The 23,853-nt window shown below is 39.2% G+C and overlaps 1 protein-coding gene across 1 annotated transcript in view; it reads right to left on the bottom strand.

Annotated features, from left to right (window-relative positions):
* Positions 1–23,853, bottom strand: part of LRRC1 (leucine rich repeat containing 1) — a 128,514-nt gene that overhangs the window by 66,643 nt on the left and 38,018 nt on the right. Inside the window, exon 2 of the mRNA XM_003828938.5 lies at positions 15,100–15,217. Coding sequence (XP_003828986.1) covers positions 15,100–15,217 — 118 coding nt within the window. The remainder of the gene's footprint in view (positions 1–15,099; positions 15,218–23,853) is intronic.

Here is a 23,853-nt window from a genome sequence, read left to right as displayed (position 1 = left end):
CTTCTCAGAATCTTACAAGGGCCCCTCTTCCTCTGCTTTCCCTTGAGCAGGGATATTCTGCAAGCTCATCTGCCTTTCCAATTCCATGTCCTCTCCCTGACTGACTTCATTCCTACCTGTGGCTTGAACCATTACCGACAGATGGATGACTCTCAAACCTGTATCTCCTACTAAAGTTTCTCCCCTGAGCCTCAGAACTTTATATTCATCTGCCTACTGAACAGCTCCATCTAGATACCCCAACGGCATCTCACCCTCCACATGTCCACAGATAAACTCATCTTTTCCCCTCAGACCTGATCATTTCTTCAGCCTCTCCCATCTTACCTGTGGTGGGAAGTGGGAACTTATCCAGACCCAAAACCTCTCCCTCCCGCTCCAGCAAGCTACCAGCTAGTTGTCCTCATGCCTGGTCCAAGATCTTCTCTTCTACTGATCCCCTCTCAAGGCCCTCCACCCCTGACATAGATGCCTGGCCTCCCACATCCAGGCTGTCCTTAATCGACTTCATGCTCCCTGCTAGGGCCAGGGTGATATGTGAGCCATTCCCCTGCCTGAAACCCTTTCATGATTCCCCACAGCTTTCAAGAAAATATTCCTTAGCAAACACACAAGCCTTCTGTGATCTTGCTGTCATCTCCCTCTCTAGCTTCATCTCTTTCCACCGGCTCCAGTAATTTCTTGCATTTCCCCAAATTCATCATGCTATTTCAAACCTTCAGACACACATTCATGCTATTTCATCTGCCCAGAAATGACCTTCTCACACTTATTTGTCTCTATCTGCATCTTGCCGCTCAGAGCCTAAGTGTCATGTTTCCCAGGAAGTCTTTTTGATACTGCTTACTTCCCCCAAAATGATGGAGCATGCCCCACAACCTCCCAGCTCCTTCAGGCATACCTCTGAGACAGGACTTTCCACACTGTCCTGTGTCATCACGGATGGACTTGGTCCTTCCACCCTTCCGGCCTAAATCCCTCAAGAGCCACTGCTAAACTGATTTATCTCTAGCTTCTAGCACAGAACCCAAATTCATGGCACTGGTTAAATGTTCATGAAAGAATAAAACTCATTCTAAAAATTCGTTCCTGTCCCTATGTCCCTTATCACAATGAAGCATACACTGTTGCCAAGACTTTCACTATTGCTTGCTGTGCTATTCATAATGAAATATGTGGCCTTTATTTAGAACATTTCTTTGAGTTTCTCTCTTTCAATTTGGATCCCTAAAGAAGGACAGAACAGTTGCTAGCACAGTAAAGAAGAGTTTTGGAGATAAGAATAAACTCAACTGGCAGTGAGAAAGGGCTCCAGAAGACCAAAGCATCTGCTCAGAAGATGCCAATGAGCTGCAAAAAGGAGACCTCTTTACCATGCTCCAATTGTTCAAAACTGAAGGCTGAGTAGTTTGAGACAAGACCCAAAGGCAGGGCCCTGATGAGGAGGAAGAGCAGAAGGAATTTATCTTCTCCAACGACATAATGCATAGCTCCTGAATAGAGCAAGGACCTAAAAGGGGGCTGGGGTGGGGTGAGGAAGGCCTTCTTAAAGCAAAGGTGCTCCCTGTGATTGTGATAAAGCACATTTCCATGGCATTTGACTCCACTTATGGCTAATGTCAAATGGGCACAGGTCCTTGCCATGCTGTGGCCCATCAGTTCCTACCCAGGTAAACAGGCACACCACAATACAGGCAGCACATTCAATGTAAGATGAGGAAGCAGGAAATTCCAAAGACTCCCTCAGGTCCCCGAGATGCTTGCTGCTGTGCCAACTTCGTTTCGGCCTCTGCAGAGAGACCTCAGTCCTCCTCAGCCTCTCTGGTGTTACTTAGGTTTCCCCACTGGCTCTGGGCTGCCTTTTGTGTTGGGCCTGTGTTGAGTTACTGGCACTCAACCTCCCAGTTTTGCCTAATTTGCTCAGACCCACTTGTTCATCTTAACCCAGTACTCATTCATTCACTCGCTGAATGGAAGGCTTGTTCTTTAACATTTTGTAAAACAAAGATTAAATACTTCAAGACATCAACTGTTAATGTTCATGGTATAATACTTTCACCAAGCACCTCTATAAGCAGAGTGTTTTGTTACATAAATACAGGCCTGATTGCTTCAGAGTATCTTTTAAAAGCTGCACATTTGTTTGGCCTGCCTCTGCCCACATTCTTTCCCTCTGTACCTACACGGCCCTGGGGGTATCTGCCTCCCTGACTTATTTCAACACAGGAAGCCCAAATCAGGTAAAGACTTTGAAACTGCTTACTCACCTCTTTCTTCACTCTGTCTGGCTGACTTTTAACTTATCACAACCTTCTGGAAATCCCCCTGTCTTGTCGATTATCTACCATACACCAACCTTACCTTTGAAACCTAATAGCTTCCTGTTGATGTTCATGTTATAGAAAAGGCAAAAGTTATTGATTAATCTGCCTTTTTAAAAAACTTGTGCTTAAGTGCAAAAAATGGCATGACAAATGCTTACAACCTATGTTAAGTGAATAAAAAGCAAGAGAGGAATATCTATTTGTTAAATGATCCCAATTTTATAAAACAGAAATGAAAAGAGAAAAAGATAAATAAAATGTACAAAAATGTTAATGATTATTTCTGGGTAGTGGGATATAAATGTTTTTATACTGGGGAGACAGAATTATGATTTTAGAGTTCAACAAACTTGAGACAAAATACCAATTCACTACTCATGAGTCACACAATCAAAGTTTCTAACCTGAGACTCAGTTTTGTTACCTGTAAAAAGGAGATGGCAAGCTTATTTCTTGGAGACAGTTTGAAGATTAAATGAGATAATATAATACATATGAAGTACTTAGCCTCATACCTGGTACACAGTAAGCACCCAATAAATATGTTGATGAGAAGGATTCACACAGTTCTCTTTGCTTTTCAACAATGTTTCTTTATATTTCACTATTAATTCTCAACAAGGAACATGTACTTTAAAGAACATAAACCAGAAAATAAATGATCCTAATAACTGATTTCTCTACCCTTCTTGGAGTGCTCTTCTTAGTCTTCTCAGGGATAGGTCAAATTTAACTCACTTCATTGATACCAAGTTAAAACAAGGAAACCTGCTGAATTAACGCTACTCTATATTGCAAAGAAGAACTTCAAAGAGGCAAGCTTATTGGCTGCTTGAAGCAGAGCCTCGTGTAGTACACTACCAGTGAGACAAAACTTGGTGGCTAACCAGGTCAGAGTTAACCAGTTGCCAGGTCAGTCGGTTTGCTCAGAGAAGATATGACTATGGAAATGTGCCACACTAAGAAAATTTCCTTGTGACCAATGTGAATGCTAATGGAACTAGGTACTGATGTCATCACGTTAGCGTATCACCTCTCCTCAGCACCCATATCAGAAAATTAGATGCCCCATCACAGTGCTTAGTGAATATCCACACCTTGAGAAAGGATCACGGGATGATTTTCATCATCAGTAATCAGAGATGGACAAAGTCATCTCCATAGAAGAAAGCTACACCTGCTTCCAAGGGACCTGGGACACTCATGTTATCAAATCCCTTTACTTTTCCTTCAAAGGTAAAACCAATACATTCCTAGTATTTGTCTTTCCTGATTATCACTACACTTCTGGCAATGCTTCAACCTTTTGCCAAGACAGCACAACAGTTACCCCAGAAATGTTATGTCAGATCTTTCTGAGAAAGCTCTTCTACTTTTTATGGGATGATACCCCATTTCTAGCCATAAAAGATTTACATGCTGGGCGCAGTGGCTCACGCCTGTAATCCCAGCACTTTGGGAGGCCGAGGCAGGTGGATAACCTGAGGTCAGGAGTTGAAGACCAGCCTGGTCAACATGGTGAAACCCCATCTCTACTAAGTATACAAAAATTAGCTGGGCGTGGTGGTGAGCGCCTGTAATCCCAGCTATTCAGGAGGCTGAGGCAGGAGAATCACTTGAACCTGGGAGGCAGAGGTTGCAGTGAGCCGAGATCACACCATTGCGCTCCAGCCTGGGCAACAGAGTGAAACTTCGTCTCAAAAAGAAAAAAAAAAAAAATTATGACCCACCTGTTATTTATGTAATACCACCTGAATGTTGGTATTCCCCAAATTCACCTGTTCAAAATGAATGCCCAATGTGATACTATTAAAAGGTATAGCCTTTGGGAAGTAAGTCAGGAGGACTCTGCCCTCATGAATGGGATTAGTGCCTTTATAAAAGACACTCAACTAGAGGAAGATGGAACAATAAAAAGAAAATAGAAGGGGGTAATATGAGCTCCCCTGCCCTTCCACAATGTGAGGACATGGCAACAAGGCACCATCTTTGATGCAGAGAACAAGTATTCATGAGACGCTGAATCTGCCAGCACCTGGATCTTGGACTTCCCAGCCTCCAGAACTGTGAGCAATACATTTCTCTTGTTTATAAATTATCCAGTCTAAGGCATTTTGTAATAGCAGCCCAAACAGACAAAGATACCACCTCTTAGAGTTGGCCATTTCTACAGGTGGTTGAACTTATTCACTAGTAGTTTTATGGGTTTTTCTGCAAGTTTAAATGTCTTAGGATCACTTTTTCCAGTTTTTATCTTCAAATTCAGAGGGTAACTAGTCTATACACTGTCCATCCTTCCTCTCAAAATAACTATCAGCTCTGCCCTTATTATCTTCAATAAACTCCAAAAACAATGAAAAGCACCTCTCCTCCTGGGTTCCTTATCTCAGGTCCATCACTAACTAGGAGTATGATTTGGGGCACATGACAACTTCTTTAAGCCTCAGTTTCTTCATCAGCCATCCCTGAGATGCTAATAGCCACACCTCACAGAATTAGTGTGTGGATTAAATGACACATGTGGTGAAGCAGGACAATGGCTGGCATATGGGTGCACAGTATCTAGAAGTTGTCTTGAGCCGAAACCTTACCTGTATCACTCTATCCCTCATGCCTGCTTGTGTCCTCACACCTACCCTGTATTCTTACTTGGACAGTCCTCTCACAGTCTTAGTTCAGATTTTCATGATCCAAAATGAAAGATGATAGAATTACAGCATCTATACGGAGTGTTCATTCTATGAAAGGCACTATTCTAAGTTGTTTATGTAAATTTTTCTAACAAAAAGCATACTTCTAATTTAGTGGAGGTATTTACATGCACAGCCTCTTTTAAGAGTCAAAAACATCTCTATACAGTAGGTGCTATTAAAATCATTTTACAGATGAATAAACTGAGGCAGAGAGAGATTAAGCAATTTGTCCAAGGTAGTGATCCCTAGACTCACACACTTAAAATGATGACATATTGCCTAAAGCGAAGTACTTCAAGGGTTCCTCAAACATAAACCTCTAGCTTCTAAAACATATTTTTTAAGAATGTAGTTTTTAAAACTTCAAATAAAAAAGTCGCAAACACTTGCATAGGTTTTATGCTAACTATTAACTTATCAGTGGCCATCAATCATGTTAACTTATGTCTAGGTTTATGCATTTATGTGCAGTTGTGGGAAGGCAGGCTACCCTGTCCTCTTTGGACAGGCATCTGAGTTTCCTATAAACATGTTACTCACTAGGAAGTTGTGAAAGTGCAATGAGATTTTGTGTGTGTATGTGTATGTGCGCGTGTGTGTGTGTCTGTGGTATCTATGTTTACTAGGTGTGATGGTTACTTTTATATGTTAATTTCACTGCACCACAGGATGCCAAATTTAAACAGTATTTATTTCTAGGTGTATCTGTGAGGGTGTTCCTGGATGAGATAAGCATTTGAATTGGTTAGACTCAATAAAGTAGACTGCCCTGCCCAATGTAGTGGGCATCATCCAATCTGCTCAGGACCTGAATGGAACAGACGATGGAAGGAGGAGGAATTTGCCCCTTTTTGCTTCATGCTTGCCTGTTTGAGCTAGAACATCATCTTCTCCTGCCTTTCTATTGGAATTTCCACCCCTGGCTTCCCTGGTTCTCAGGCCTTCAGACTCAGACTGGAATTACACCACTGGCTTTCCTGCAGAGGGCAAATCCTGGAATTTCTCAGTCCCCAGAAATATATGAATTAATTCCTAATAAATCTGTCTCAGAGAGAGAGATTTATTAGGAATGGATTCATATATATATGATTTATATATATATATATTCACATGCATGTGTGTATGTGTGTGTGTGTGTGTCCTATTAGATCTGTTTCCCTGGAGACATCTAATAAACTAGGCTTGAGTGTGATCAGTGGCATAAAACCACATAATTCCAGCATTCAATTAAGTGCCAGGTGTAGCAGATGGTCTAGTGGTCATCATTGGTCATATTTCTTCTCCTCTTCTAGCTAACTGAATTTCCCAGCTCCATTCAATTAAGTCAGGGGCATAAAATTGGCCATAGAATGTTGATAGAAATGGTGTACAGTACCTTGTTGGCATAGTTCGTAAAAATTTCCTAGATGCAATTCTCCTTTTTCTTCCCCTCCCATAAAGACTTTGTGGCCACTAGTTGAATAAAGATGTGACATCACAAGAAGAAAGAAGCCTGGATCTCTGAAAGACTCTATGGAGCACAGCCTCTTACCACCTACTTCCCCAAGGTAATAAGCACACACACTCTAAACTGTAAACTGAACAGCAATAAAATTCCTCACCGTGTTAAGCCACTGAGATTTTTAAATCAATAGCCTATGCTAATGCACAGAGCTTAACATTTCACCTAGCAAAGCAAACCCTTTGCAACACAGTATCAGCTATATAATAAAAAGAGAAAGAATCCCATGACAATTCATATAGCTTTGTTATTATTATGCACTGAGTTTTAGTTATTATGTTCTTTGATTTTTTGATGAACCTTAAAATTTTCAGTGAATAGTTCACAGAGAAGCACTAAGATATTTGCATTTTTAATGATATTGTTGACTCCATAAAGCTACAACAAACATTTGAAATAAATTTCTAACAAACGACAAATGACAACCCAACTGAGAAATCCACTCATTGACTCCCTCTAAATTTGCTACCAAAGTATAAGAACTGTTACACTGCTTGTTACCAACATCTAATCAAAAATGTCTTTTTCTTCTTTCATGTCTTTTTCACATCAGTTGCTACTGATCCTAGTTACTGACACTTTTCCGAACATAATGAGCACTTCATTTATACCACAATATAAGTCATTACATTTGTCTATTGTGCCTGTAGAGTTATTTGTTATTTCCTTAAGGGATAGAACAATTTAGCATAGAGCCTTACATTTAGTAAGTACTCAATAAATACTGCTTGAAGTAAAAAAAAAAAAAAAAAGAAATCTTATTATGAGCTACAGTTGTTAACTGTAAGCATTTTTTAAAGTGCCAGAGTTTTAGGCTTTTTCAAACTGAAAAGAATACAGAATCATTTTTCTTTTTTTTAAAAAGGGACTTGCTCTATCCCCCAGTCTGGAGTACAGTGGCATAATCATAGCTCATTGTAAACTCAAGTTCCTGGACTCAAGTGATCCTCTCAAATTGGCCTCCCAAGTAGCTGGGACAACAGTCACACACCACTATGTTTTTAAAAATCATTTTCATTATTCACTTTGAGCCGACACCTTAGTTAGATTAAGGACTTATTCAACACTTATAAAGCTAATTTAAGAATCATATCATTTCTATATTTAATCTTCAAATTGCAGTTCTTAGTACTGCTTTTCATTCCCTCTTTCCCTCTTGGCTCAAGTCCCTTTCCAAGATTTGTCTTTTCTAGCTCAGTAAGAGGAGAGCGCTGTTTGCAGTGGTGCGAGCATGTTGGTGTTACCATCCTGACAAAAAGATGCCATCCAACCTTCAGCTGCCTGGAGCCTCAGCACCATTTGGCTCAGCCAGATCCACATGACAAAATGGGTGGCCTCAAAATCAAAATGATGCGAGCACTGTGGCTGGAAACCATCAACCTGATACCTACAGAAACTGCCTAATTAAAAAGTGAGCAGAAACTGTCATCCCATATGTTAGGGTTTTGTTTTATTTCAGGAGAAACCATTGCAATTATTTTTCCTTCCATAACTTAGCCTGTTCGGTTAAATCCACCATTGTTTTAGAAAAGTCAAGATCTAACACAGAGCGTAGCATGTACGGATAAAGTGAATGAATGAGCTAGGGAGGGATGGAGTACGAAGATAAGGAGCTATTTAAAATAGACAAAACATTGAGAGAACCTGTAACTGAATGAAGAACTTGTTGACTTAAAAAACATATTCAAAGGTGTTGTTCTCAAACTCAGATCTATCACAAACCTGCTAACTAAAAAAAAAAAAAAAAAAAAAGGATAGGCCGGGCGCAGTGGCTCACGCCTGTAATCCCAGCACTTTGGGAGGCTGAGATGGGTGGATCACCTAAGGTGGGGAGTTCGAGACCAACCTGACCAACATGAAGAAACCCCATCTCTACTAAAAACACAAAATTAGCCGGGCTTGGTGGCGCACGCCTGTAATCTCAGCTACTCGGGAGACTGAGGCAGGAGAATCACTTGAACCTGGGAGGCAGAGGTTGCCGTGAGCCAAGATGGCGCCACTGCACTCCAGCCTGGGCAACAAGAGCGAAACTCTGTCTTGGAAAAAAAAAGAGTAAAAGAAAAAAAGTTATGTAAGCCTACAACGTATTCATCAGTCATAACTTTTCTGATTACAGAATATTAATATTAACAGAATAAAGAGGAACGGCAGTTTACTCTTCCATATATATGTTCTGACAAAGCAAGTGGAAGGAAGACCACTTGACCCTCTGAAAGCAGACCGAAAAGACCCTTCCAGATGGGAGCAAAAAAGGACTATGGAATGGCAAGAAGAAAATGGGTAAAAAAGTGTAAAATATATTCATCAAAAGAGACATATGTGTAAAGTTTATCCCAACTTTTTCAACGTTTGAAATGGAAACCATATCTTCATGTTTAAACAATGCTCGCTGAAATTTGCAGAATGGAAAGGTGATTAGAAAACATCACAGAAGCCTGATTCCTCTTCACCCCTACTTTAAAGGTAATTATAATCTGAAATTAAAATGTGTGTAGAAGGCAATTTATTTTTCTACATTAACTCTTCTTCCTAACAAAGAGAAGGTAAAGGTTAAGGCAGAGAGGAGGCTCACAATGGGAAAACGGATATATTTGCAAAGCAAGAATGCAAGCTTTGGGCTCAACACTGCCCAGCCAGCACAACCTAAGGTACAGTGAGCATAGAGGCGTGCTCCCTTTGCTGGATGTCTCCTGTGATATTTTAACAATGACAGTGACAACAAAACTCTCCTACTGTAATGTATGAAGTCCAGCCACTGGGGCAGTTTGCTAAAGAAAGTGCTAAACTTGGGCCCAAATTAGGCTGCAAGAAAGGAGAGAACAATGGCTTAATTGTGGCAAGTCTGAAGTCCGCATGGGTAAAAACTTGTTTCTACCACACTTCTGGTGTGTGTGTATACAGTTATTACAAACAAACAAAAAAGGTTAATTGTTCATAACTAAGTAGGAGGACTTTTAGGCACACTAGAGTTATCACTTGCCAGAACGAGCTTTTTTCAGGGCATAAACCAAGTACCATGATTTGATGCTATCATTTCAGCAGGGTTCGAGATTGGTTTTAGATTTTATGAAACAAATCCATAGCTATAGACCAAACATTGATCAGCATCTCGTGGTTGGACAGAGGACAACTAACCCAGTCATGCACTCAAAGTCCAGCCTCTAGAAGAGGCTTTAGATGAGACAATGTCCCTACTGGTAGGCAGTCCACTTAGTCTGCAGTGCTGTCCTGATGATAGTGATGATTGTACTAAAACTATCTTACCTTTAAGTTCTTGTTAACTCAAGTTGATGAAATAATTAGTGAAGGTATGCAGTCTCTGGACATGTTTTTTTCTATCTGCAGTTCCATTTGCCCCATAAGAGAAATAAATTCATGAACTCTTTGGCACATTATGCTAATACTGACAAGTGTTTCCTTAACTTCACCCATCTCTATTTCACCTTCACAATTTTTGCCATCCTGGTGTAGCCCCTGCATTCTTTATCATTTGCCTCATTCTTTTAAGCTGACTTTTAAAATTTGGATGAGATTTTTAAAGGAAGAAAATTGTTTTAAATCACTAACACAAATTCAAAGCTATTATCACCACTAGATACAAAAGATAAATGTAACAAATACAATACAGTGTTATCAAATTTTACAGATGCAATCCAAAAGGAATAAAATTGAAAATAAAAGGATAACTTTCTCACCATGACTCAAAATTTAAAATTGCTGTTTTGCAGTACCAGTTAAAATCATCTCTAGCAGTGCTGGTAGTATACACCTTACACTTTGGGGAAAACTGAACTAAATGGATAATGACATAGTACTGTGATGTAAGTCAAATTACACCACAGACTATAAAATTCAAATTACTAACCCTTGAGGCAGGAATCATGAAGCATTAAGAAAGTCTGCCCTACATTCTTGAATAGCAAGATCCCACTATGCGATAATACCACTTCTCACATAATCAGAGGTCATTTTCCTCAAGCAGCTAATAATCAGTTAGCAGAGAAAGCAGATACAAGGTCCAAGCATTGAAGCATATGCATTTCACCACAGAAAACTGTTGCAGAACTTAATTCTCAGTCTGTACACTTTTTGTAGACAAAATGTTACCAGGAAATTCAGATATCTAGTTCATATACTCCAATCATCCTCTAATCTATGTTCAGGGGAAACACCTAGTTTTTTTTTCTCATATATGTTTTAGACATTTGCCTGTTTAAAAAAAAAAATCCACCAAGTTAAGACAAGAGAAGTGTGTCACTTTCCTTGACTCTCACTGGGCTCATACAGGGAGCAGGGTCTTGTCCCACTCCGCAAAACAAGGCCCAGCAGCATCGAAAGGGGCCTGTCCAAAGTCGACCGCGTGCTGACAGCAGAGCCAGGGCTCCGAGCCAGGGTCCTCTCTGCTGAGCACATCTAGTCATTCTGGGGAAGAGACCATATGCACTGTGCTCATCCCAAGGCTCTCTACTTGTCCCTCAGAAAAAAAAATAATAAATCCTTGCAGCTTAGATAATCCATAAGCACTGCCCTCTTTTTCCCTAAACTCACACTTCTCTTTTCCAACACAGCACACAATTCCCTTGATTTTGCACCTAAAATGTCAGAAAACAAAGCCACAAAAGTCAGTGTTTGAAGGTCTTGGCAGTTCTTGGCCCAGAAAGTGAGGCTGTAAAAACTTCTCTCTTCATTTACAAACGTCTTTAAAGAGAAACGCAAAACCTGGGTTTTCTCCTCACTTGAGCAAGGAAACATCCAGAAAGGTCTAGTTTTGCTTTTAGAATCAAAGCAAACGTGAGCTAAAGTCAGCTCCAGCATCTTACCCTTTAACAAGGAATGGCCGGAAGATCTCCTACCTTCCACATGGGAGGGTGCAAGGGTGCCTGAGGGGAGTGAATGTGGGCTCCTAACCACAGGAAGCTGCTGAAGGAAAGTTAGCAGCAAGCCTGCAGGTGGTGATGTCTAAGATCCTTCTCCTTGGTGTGGCTGGGGACCAGCAGGGTTGGCATCCCCTGGGAGCTTCTTAGCAATACAGAATCTCCAGATCCACTCTGGATCTACTGCAACAGAATCTTCATTTTAACAAAAGTCTCAGATAATTCCTTGCACATTCAAGTATGATAAGCATTAACCCAATGGACTTTCTCCTCCATGGCCAAAGCAATGCAAAATCAAGAACTAAGGAAGGTCCTATCATGACTGGCCAGCCCTGGTTATAACCCTGCTACAAACCACTGAGGCAGGGCAGGGACCCAAAGGAACAGCTTCTGATCAGAAAGTGGGCACCGCCAGCTGGGGCAACAAAAGACCAGAGGCCCACACAGGCCTCCAGGCACCAGCCGCAAACCTCACAAATGCCTGCACCTGTACAAAGTCAGGTTCTCACATCGCCTCTCCAGCTGCAGGATTTGTGACTTTTATTTGCCTACTCGGTTACCTAGGGTATTCAGATTAACATAATTTTATCTGTCCAAAAAATGAGTGGAAGCATACTGAGATCTGCTTGACCAAGAAATGGCCTAAGACCCCTATACCTGTTGGTTACAGTAAATAGTGACCTTGTTCTTCTGCTCTGTCATCTGCACAGATTCATTCTTTCTTTTGTTTGTTTGAGACGGAGTCTTGCTCTGTCGCCTAGGCTGGAGTGCAATGGCATGATCTTGCCTCACTGCAACCTCCACCTCCCGGGTTCAAGCGATTCTCCTGCCCCAGCCTCCTGAGTAGCTGGGATTACAGGCGCATGCCACCAAGCCTGGTTAATTTTTGTATTTTTAGTAGAGTTGGAGGTTTCATCATGTTGGTCAGGCTGGTCTCGAACTCCTGACCTAGTGATCCCCCCGCCTTGGCCTCCCAAAGTGCCAGGATTACAGGCGTGAGCCACCGCACCCAGCCCAGGTTCATTCTTTCTTTTAATAACCTCCAGGAAAGCCCCGAACCTTCCATGCTGTCTTCCCCTCTACCCCCACATCCACCACACACATAATGCTACTGAGCCAGAGCCAGGCCCTGTCAAGAAGGGAAGGGAATGGTTAACTCCCTCTCGGCATTTCTAAAAGAGCTGGATAAGAAGGTGAACGTTCTGCAGGATCCCTCACAAAACTCCAACACTTGCAGAAGGAAAGGTTGAAACTGAGGGGGGGAAAACAACAACAACAACAACAACAACAAAAAGCAGGGTAGGTGTCCCAAGGAGCAGAAACATTTTTGTGTCCTGATACTGTCTTCAGTGAAAGCCTAGTTTCTTTTATCAACGTGCTGGAAGGTAAGCGGACACACGGGAAGATGCATGGAGCCCTTCTTTCTAGCTACAAATGTTTGAAAAGAGCTGATGTGGGAACTGGTAAAACTGGCAGCTGACTAGTGCTGACTTCCCATGGAGCATCCCATTAGAGTTAATTACGGGACTGGGAACTTTTGAGCTGTATGGTTTCCTTCCGCCCAAATAGTCAGAGCCAAAACGTTTCGTCTTTCTTAAGTATTTCTGTTTATTTCTAATCCCCATTTCAAAATTGCTATGTATTTCTTCAGATTTTGTGACTTTTGTGACCATTTTACAAAGTCACTGCTTCCTTGCAGAGTTAATAGCTAGTCATTCTTTATAACTTAGATAACTGCTAAGACGAGAATCATTTCAATCACATATATCTTGGGAAAGTATTATACAGGCTAGTTTCTGAGGCAATTCTGGCCTGGCCAGACCCCAGATGCCCACCCCACCCCGTACTCCAGTGTAAGCGAAGCTGCTCATCAACAACTTCTGTGCTGAGGGGCAGGGCCATGCTTTGTACTGGTTGCCATCCAACTCCCAGGGCAGCCAACCTTTAGGGTGGCTGGTAACCTGACCTGTACCCTATGTCTTATGATTGGCATAAAAAGATAAGTTGGGTCAACCACTCTTCACTGAGAAATCCTTCACTGGCAAACAAATGCTGCAGCAGGGGCAAAAGTCAAACTGTACGTAAAGAGAAGTCACAAAAAGAGGCCACCACAAGCCAGTTCCAACAGAGCAGTTCAGTGAGGAGGGAAGAACAGAGAACCCACAAACAGAAGTGGACACACTGGAAAAAAGAGGCCATGAAACCCCCAAGATAGTGTCAAATGCAAGCTTGGTGCCACTGCTTTTGGTGCATGTTAATTCCACCCCGCCTTCCTTACAATCAAATCCACTTTATCTAAGTAGATCTGGGTTCCCTGCGACCAAATAAGCCACTCTAAAACAAGACACCCTCCCCCAAAAAAGTTTTGTTTTACTTTTTCTAGTACCTTCAAAGTAAGAAATAATTTTCATGCAAAATAAAAGTATGTCACGATCACATGGCTAAGCCAGAAGACAGTTTCTAATTTATGGAATGTAATAGATAAAAACAATTTAAAACCTATTAGAAGTTGGTGGAAAGGAGGAATCATTTTTTTCTTCACCATATTTCCAACCAAGTACTGATCACCATTGCTGTATTATAACAATGACCCACAGAAGAATTATATGTCTGGGACCTGGGGTTTTTGCCAAAAATATCAGACTGAAATACACAGACCTAAAGATAATCAATTCAGAAGAAACCTATAGATTTTTGTAGGAAAACAGAAGCAAAACAAAATAAATCAGGTATGTAATAGGAGAGAAATAAAGGAATTACCTTTTTAATAAATAATTCAGACCTTGTTCAAGACTATCCTAAGGAAATTATACCAGGGTCCTTACAAGAACTGAATTCCATCACAAGATAGGACCACTGGGAGTTGCTACGTTAATTTAATAAATCAAATATGCTACAACAAGGAGCAGTACCAGCCCATTTGGGAAGCACTCTAAGGGGTATAAAAGTGAGGGTTAAACCAAGGTACCCATTTAAAAATGAAAGGCATTTGAGTATCCCATTGGGGTATCTATTAGGATGCCCTATTCAAATGTTCAGTAAAAATGAATCAATAGTGGGATCTGAAAATCAAAATAAACTCACAAATATACCACACAAATTGAAGTGGGCAAAACCACCAGCAGCCTAATTAGAAACACATTAAGACAGAAGATGACTGAACGCAAGCAGGTCTGTTCACTACAGGGAGAGCATACCAAGCAACTGAGACACAGCCAAGAGAAACCAACCCTTCCCCAGGGCAGGTTTCCCTTGCCATAGCAGCACCCAAGCACTGGACAAAAACCATGCCACCAGTCCTCAATATCATGTTCAGCAAAATAAGTGGACAAGGTTAAATGATTGCCCAGCCCACTCTCTAACTCTAGGAATCAGATTGAACTTATTTGGAGAAAGCTGTCTCCTAAAACTTGTGTTATGAAATTTTTTTTGGAAAATGCCTATAAGTTAACTGACCTATTCAAAAATGGCATTAATTTCACCCCAAGAATCATATAGTTTTCCCATAACTATCAGGGAAAGCACCTCCAGTAATATTTATCTAGCTATATTTGGGACATGGATGAAGCTGGAAACCATCATTCTCAGCGAACTATCACAAGGACAAAAAACCAAACACCGCATGTTCTCACTCATAGCTATATTTACTAAAAACACCCCCAGCATCTGAAGAGACAAATAGGCAACCCAAGTGGAATCTTTCTTACCATTTCGAGACACATCTAGTTCCACCAGCTGCATGAAGTTTGCTATTTCTGGAGGGAGCCGCTGAATTTCATTATCACTAAGTCCAAGCTTTCGTAATTTGACTAGCTGGAAAAATTGCTGAAAGACAAAAGAGTTTAACATAGATTTCACATATGTTTGTATCATAAACTTTTGGGCTACTATGAAATGTAAAACAATGTCTTTTAAAAACTAATGAAGGTTGTAGCAACATCAATTTCCTAACTTTGATGGCAGTACTGTAGTTGTGAAGATGTTACCATTGGGAAAAACTGGGTATAAGGAACCTCTCAGTACTATTTTTGAACTTCCTATCAATCTACAATTATTTCAAAATAAAAGGTTTTTAAAAATTAATGAGCAACTTAAAGAAGAGAACAGTCACTCCTTTAAGCTATCCAGTAGACAGAAATATCGACTTATGAAAATTGACATTAAATCTGCAATGCTAAATAGACATGTAAAAATAGACATGTAAAAATGTCTTTTAAAAATATTATTTAAATTTTAAAATATTTTTAAAAGACATTTTTTAAAGAAATTATTGTATATCAGAAAGTATAATAAATATCCCACAAATGTGTGCAAGCAAAAAAATATATTTTTGACCAGTCTAAAAAGTCTGCACTGGATACTTCCATCAACCATGGCAGACTGAGTACGTGCTCTTTCCCCATACTTTTTAAAAACTGTATTAAAACGACACTAAAGGAATTTATATACACATGAACATAAATATAATGTGAAATAAGCCCATGAAGACAAAAAATGAAAGAGTACAAAAAGCGAACTAGATATGCAACAAAATCCTTTAAGCTAGAAAACAGAGGGATGAATGGTAACTAACAAACAAATCGAAACAAAGCTGAAATTTAAGCCTGTGGGGCAAGTAGCCAATAAGAAACTAGGTCCAGGTACCTCTGAGGAAAGGAGAACTGATTGAAAATTTATATAAAGAACAGTTAAACTGCCATATTCTCTTCTCTACCCTGCAGAGCCAGGCAGGAGCCTGGAAATTTCCTCTCCAGAAGAGGTAAGTCCTACCACAGCTAAGCACAGCTGAGGGCAGGGGGTAACATAACCATGCTAAAAACAGGGGACTGAGACAAAGCCTGGTCAGTAAGATCCCACCCTCTCTTCTCCCTGCATCCCGGCTCCTGGGCATGAACACAGACTTGCAGCCACTAATCTTCCTATAAAGAAGCTTCAGGTTATAAGCCTCACCAACACACGGAGCTTCCAAACAGGCCCACCTCACCTGATCTCCACTGCCACATGCAAGAAAGAGAATGTGCGCGCACGCACACACAAACACACACACACACAAACACATGCCCCCCCACCCCAGAGGAAACAAACATGATGCAGGGAGCAGAAAAAATAATTCCTCAACCAAAAAATAATTAATATCCTCAGAGAAATCACAGATGAAGCAACACAACACCATAAAAAGCATAATTAGAAGAATTAGAAATAAGCTTTCAGAAAGTGAAAAATATTGTAGCATTGATAAAAGAATCCCATAAAAGAGGTGAAAAATAAAGTTAGTAGAGTCCTCAGAAGGTGGAATAAAAAGACGAAAAGATGGGAAAGTGGGAGAAAAAAAGAGAGGAAAACTAATGGACCGGTTCACAAGGTACTACAAAGTAATTCGTAGTTCAAAGAGAGAAATACAGGAAACTGCAGGACATGCTTTTTCTGGTTTGAGAGGGCCCACCATGCGACCAATAAAATGAATGAAAAAAAAAGTACATACCAAGGCATACCATAAGATGTTAGAACTCCAGAAATTAGATTCTAAAAGTTTCCAGGCACAGGAAATAAAGGAAAAAGGTCTTAACAAAGAATTGGGTATCAGAATGGCACTGGACTCAAAAGCAACCTTGAAAGTAAGAGGGCAATAAAGCAATGCCTTCAAAATTCCAAAAAAATCATTATTCCCAACCTAAAATTATATACCCAGCCAAACTATCAATTAAGTATGATTACAGAATAAAAACATTTCAGTCACGCATGGTATCAAAAAGTTTAGTTTCCTCGCACCTTTCTCAGGACTCCATCAAAATATGTAAGTAAACTTAAAAGAAAAACAACCTGAGATCCAGGAAACAGAGAATCAACAAAACAGAGAAAGGCAAAGGAAATTCCCAGGATAAAATCATGAAGGGAATTCCAAGATGTTGCTTGAATATCAGGCCCCAAGAGCAACCCATCAACACTGCAGCAATATGACAGCTCCCAGAGGGAAGTTTTGAAAAAATAAATAAAAACACACCTGAGGAATTATCTGACATGTTTGGAAGTATCAAAGGAGATTTACAACTCTTTCAGAATGTTTGGTGATAAATTAGAAATAGGCATAAAGAAAACAAAGCAAGCAAAAGGAAAGAGGGTTATTAATTCCAGGGAAAATATAAAGTGAAAGAATATATAATCATAATATAAAATTTGATTATGAACAGTACTTACAGTCATAACATTATAGTATCTATATTGGTAAAACCAAAATTTATGTTATGTCAATATTGAGAGAATGGGAAAGAAACTGTAAGAACTGAAGCCTCATCTTCCACAAAAAGAAATCCGTAAATAACTCAAAGAGGAAAAAAAATCAAGCCGCAAAAGTAAGTCATTTAGCAATATGGAGGCAAATATTTGCAGAAATAGTCAAAAGCCAGAAACTGGAGTGGGGAAGGAGGCAAGAGGCTGCTGTTTTTCATTGTCACACTAAACAGCTTATTAGATTTTTAAACTATTTGCATACATTACTCTGCTAAAAATAGAAATTGAATTTACAAATGAAGAAGTCTCTACTAAGATTACAGGATGCTCCAAATGTTAATTTTGTAGGATGCTAACATTTAATAGACTTTATCTTTCTTTTTTTGTTGGTAAAAAAGATTGTATATTTATATAATCATACAATTGCCTCTTGGAAAGCAATTGAGCTATACGTAAAAGAAAAAATCTTTTCAAGTCCACTGAAATACTTCTGGACACCTGTCCTCATAACTGAAAATAATGCACAAATACATCTTTGCACTATTATGTGTAAAAATAAAAAACTAGAAAACATACATTTCAAATAAGAAAAATGATTGCATATTATTAAATTCAATATTATGCAACAATAAAAATAAATATTATAAAGACCACAGAACTTGAAAAAGATTTACCATGCAAATATAACTTAAAAAGAAAACAAAATTGCTGATACACTACGTTAAAAAAGCATGTGTGCATGTGGACTGACAGGAAGAGAACAAAGAAGAAAAAAGCAGTTATGTTGGGTGACGAAGATAATGCATGAATGACTTTTTAATTTAAAAACCATATTTTTTAAAAAAATAAAATGAACTATAAATCTCAGCAAATGAATGCTACCAATTAGCTATACAAGATGATGAGGAAAGTGCTCAACTAAAGGACTAATCCTTTGCATTTCTTTACTCATGCAGTTGAGATTTAATTTCTTAAGGAAAGATATTGAAATGTCTTTATACTGGCTGAACTAAAGCATCAGCCAGCACAAAAGCCATTCAATAGAGTCACGTATTTGAATAATTGAGCTTATGCCAATTGTTCAGAGTCTGACAGTTTCATAATACATCAATGTGTTTACTCAAGCATGAAAAGCTCACTTTGTTTTCTAGGAAAGGCATAATAGCAAAACTACAAAACCCATCACCATCTCCATACATTCTGGGACCATTCAGAAATAAGACAAGAAATCAAGTCAATAAGGTACTTAGATGTACAGTGAATAATAAGTTCGCTTTACATCTGTGGAAATGATAACCTACAAATCCTCACATCCAATAGAAGTCATAACAGCATGCAAATTTAAGGTTTGGTTCTGCATGTTACCAGCATCCTCCACTAGAGCCTGTCACAAATACTACTTTATTCAAGTGGGGAAGTACATGCCAGATGTAAAAACAACCCCATCTGACATGATCCCAGATGAAACCAGTAATTCCTTAATCCTTCCTTCATTATCCTGATGTGATCTTAATATGGTATCCAAAGATCAACACAATGCCAAGGAAACTGTATTAAATTCTCAAATATTCAACTTCCTTAAGAGAGTCAGGAAAAATAACTCACTAAGCTATAAACCCTTCTGCCTTGCCTTTGAGATCAGCCAGAGCCCATGAAAAACAATTCCTGTAGCTGTCTTGGCAGGAAGCCTCAGTGCAGTGCAACCATGTGACAGAACACACAGACACCATTCTTCAACTCTACCATGTTTGATTATAGCTCACTAACCCACTTAGAGCACATTCTGTACAATTATATGCAAAGGAACCCAAATTGCCTCGGGTTGTTATGCTACACCCATCTTCTTAGAGCCACCATTGCTTTTAGTAGATACAGCCTTTAATTTGGCTAAATGTTCTCCCATTCTCCATTTCTGACAAGATTCTTTTCCTTCTTTTTTGGTAAAGTGTTAGTACCTCCCTTCCTTTTAGAAAGGGACAATGAAAATCTCAGTCCTAGAAGAGCTGTGTCCCCTTTTATTATTATATGGCCAAGGATCAGTCAATTGTCCCCCAGTTGCCCAAACTTCTCCTCTGCAATATAGAGAAAACATAAACCATTGTTACAGATTCAAATGGAGAACAACTAATGTAAAGAATGCTATTAATTCCTGAAAAACTATGGGACTCCTAACTATAATAACACCAAATTTACTCACAGATTTCCTTCTCAGAGACATTCTAACCTATCACATAAATCTTGACCCCTTTTCATCCTACATAACTCTCATACCATCCCTACTCCTGTCCCCATCAACCTAGACTGCCTTTTTGGTCAACCACCTGTATGTGGTTGCATGGTAAACCAACAGTTCTAATCTCAAGGTAAGATGCACAGCATACATCATTTGTGTCATCTGGCATTGTTCTTTTCTGTGAGACTTGCAAAAAGTGACTGTGACTTTGTTACCCAGAAATTATACTACTAGGTATAGATCTTTAAAAAAAAAAACTCACATATATTTTTCCAGAATATATATATAAAAATGTGCTTGAAAGAATTATTTATAATACCCCAAAACTGTAAAAACCCAAACACCCATAAATAGTGGATCTGATAGAGGTATTATACATTATTACAATGAAATTCTACACAGCAATGAAAATGAAAGCTTATCGTTAGTCATGACACGGATGAATCTTAGAGATAATGTTCAGTGAATAAAGCCAGGCACACAAAAATGCATACTATATTATTTCATTTATATGTTGAATAAATCACCTGAACTAATTTGTTTACAGATGCATACAGAGGCAATAAAACCCAAAAGGATAAGCAAAGAGTGATTCCTATAAAATCAGGTTAGTGGCTACCTCTAGATATAAGAGGGAGGATTATGATCAGGAAAAGCATTCAATGGAAGCAGAATATGTAATTTGATACAAGTTTTTGGAGTCATGGTAATGTTCAATTTCTTAACCTGAATGGCAGTGACAGATGTTCACTTTATAATTTGCTGTAAGCTGTAAATTTATGCTTTAAGTGCTTTTCTATATATGTGTTTTATTTCACAATAAAAAAAACTTTTTAAAGTTTTAGACTACTTACTAATTAGGAAGGAAAATACCAATTACCACCAAGGACATCCAATTATTTAATTCATCAAAGTTAATAATATTAAAGAGCAATGTCATTAGATCTAGAGGAGGAGGGAGAAGTGACCATTATAACCAAAACAACAATGATAATGATAATAATACAGCAGTTAACCTCTACTGAGGGACACTATATGTTTGGCAGTAAGCCAAACACTTTACATGGATTATACTCTTTAATCATCTCAAGGTTGCCGCAATGCTGATACCTACGCATATAAGTTAGCTTTTACTGAATAACAAACCATCCCAAATTTGGTGGCTCAAAACTACATGGATTTTTATTCCTCACGTTTCTGTGAGTTGGTTAGGTAATTCCGCTGCTGCTCTCATCTGGACTCATGCATCTACATTTGGCTAGTGTCAGAAGGGCTGGAAGATCCATGCTGGCCTCACTGCTATGTCTAGCAGTTAGTGCCAGCGCCAGCTAGAGCTCCTCTGTGCTCCACAAGGCCTCTGTCCTCCTCCCTTAAGCTAGAGTGGCTTTCTTATATGAAGCTCCCAGAGAGCATTCAAAAAGGGCAATGGCAAAAGCTGCAAGGACTCTTGGGGCCTAAGCTTGAAATTTGCCTGATGTTGTCCTTTCTGCCACATTCCATTGGTCAAAGCAAGTCACAAAGTCGGCCCATATTTAAGGGAGTAGAGAAATCATCTTCATTTATAGATGGAAGGAATGGCAAAAATCATGTTAAAAAGAGGGAGAGGGTAGGAAAAAAACTGGTAGATTAAATGAGGTAGAAACCTCAGATATGCCACAGAACACACATGAAAACTGGGTAGATTATGTACAAAATTCTATGGTTGATTATAGAGTAATGACTTTTCTAAAGCAAATTAGAAGAGAAAATAATACACTGAATAAACTTTGGCTAAGATTCTTTATATATGAAAAGGATATAGACAAAAAGAAAAGGCCAAGAAATAGTCACAGAATACTGAAAGAACTAGTTTGGTTAAAGCAGAGAATTCAAACAATCATATCCCACATCTAGAATTTGAAAGGGTTTTAGCAAACACTCATAAATAAGTATTAGTTAAATAAGCGTGAATGAGACACTTTTTGTCAGTGTGTTTGGTAGAGGTGTGGAATAGGAATATCTCTGGGTGAATCACTTGACTTCTCTGGTCCTCTTGTTTTCTTGTGAAAAAATAAGCATTAAATGATAAAGGGCTCTTTGTAGCTCTAAAAATTATAGAATTGCATTTCAAAATACCTTCCCTGTGCCAAAAGAAAAATGAAAATCCTGTTAGCACACAATATAACATTAAGCATGAAGTTAAAATGCATAAAATTACAGAAAGTAGATTAGCAGTTGCCTAGGAAATGGAAAACGACTGCTAATGGATATGGGGTTTCTTTTGGGTGATGAAAATATTCTAAAATTGATTGCGGTAATGGTTGCACAACTGTGACTTTATTAAAAACCAGAGAATTGTGCACTTTGGGTGAATTGTATGGTATGTGAATTATATCTTAATAAAGATGTCAAAAATGCACAGAATTGGTAGACATTAATGAAGAAGGAATTCCTATTAGTAAGAAAAGACTGGGCTGCGGATACACAGATACTTTTATTTATTTATTTTTATTATTATTATTTTTTGAGACAGAGTCTCGCTCTGTCGCCCAGGCTGGAGTGCAGTGGCATGATCTCGGCTCACTGCAACCTCCGCCTCCCGGGTTCACACCATTCTCCTGCCTCAGCGTCCCGAGTAGCTGGGACTACTGGTGTGTGCCACCATTTTTTGTATGTTTAGTAGAGATGGGGTTTCACCATGTTAGCCAGGATGGTCTCGATCTCCTGACCTCGTGATCCGCCTGCCTCGGCCTCCCAAAGTGCTGGTATTATAGGCACAGATACTTTTATTTAACTGAATCTCTATAACCAAGTGAGGTAGAGTTTTTTTTATCTCTAGTTAACAGATAAGGAAACTGAAGACCAGCAACTTTACTGGCTTCCCTGATACTGCACACCAGTTAATAATATTCTTTAGGAAAAATTCCCAAACAGAGCCATGCTGGAGGATCACACAGTAGAAATCCTCAGATAACTACCTGGTAAACAAAAAACACTGGTGTGAAACTACATTCTAATCAGCTAACCAAAACTAAGTCATGCTGGAGGTGGAGGCGGGAGGGTAAGCTAGGAAAGAAATAACTACTAAAATTACCGATGCCGTCAGATTCCATCTTGATTGACAAGTTGCGAGCGGAAGAAAAGAGCATGCTAATGAAACCTACATGTGAGAGCACATAAGTGGGGTTGCTGCCAATCCAATCCAGACAGAGAGAGTAGACATGCAAGAAATCTAGACAGATAAGAATGAATCAACTTCTAGAGGATCAGGGGCACAGAGATATAACAAACATCCCGATAAAGCCTTGGGCAAGGGAAGGCTGAAAGAAACAGGGAAAGCAGAAGACAAAATTTGATACAAGTTTATAATATGATACAGCAAAAGGGCATACAAAGAAAAAAGGCTCAGCTAGGTCTAGTTTCTGAAGGCAATAGGGGAGGTATCACAGAGCAGCAGGACAGTCCTGGAGAAACTCAAAAGGATGACACTGTTCAACTGGCAATTAGAATTTTACTAATGCTGAACAATTTTCATAGACACAGAATGGAATTCCAGCGAATCACAAATACTTAAGAATTTGAAATACTGATTGACAAAATAGTTTATATTCATGTACTAATAGGCCAGGTGATAGACAATAAATATGAAATAAGATAAAGGGTTCAATCTCTAAATAAAACTAACCATTTATTCTATAATCTGAAGAGATATTTTTCCCTGCCCATCTATTTGCCCAGAAGACAAATACATGAAAGAGATCACAGGGGGAAAAAAGGCCTCTCCTGCTCTAAAATATAATTTTTAATAGGTTCATGTTTCAGAGGCACAAGTACCCTTTTCTTTATGCAACAAAGGAAAGAGTGCTGACTCCTTTCCTTGCATGACCAAATTTCAGAGAAGCAAATTAGTTTCCACTGAGTGTTAGCATGTGTGTGCTTGAGCATTTATAATAAAGATGCTTACATTTATTTTGTTCAAAATATTTATCTTTCTAATTTTTCTGGCCTCCCCTAATAACTT

Source organism: Pan paniscus, chromosome 5 (assembly GCF_029289425.2).
Source record: "Pan paniscus chromosome 5, NHGRI_mPanPan1-v2.0_pri, whole genome shotgun sequence".
Taxonomy (NCBI): domain Eukaryota; kingdom Metazoa; phylum Chordata; class Mammalia; order Primates; family Hominidae; genus Pan; species Pan paniscus.
This window is presented reverse-complemented; position numbering and strand designations above follow the sequence as displayed.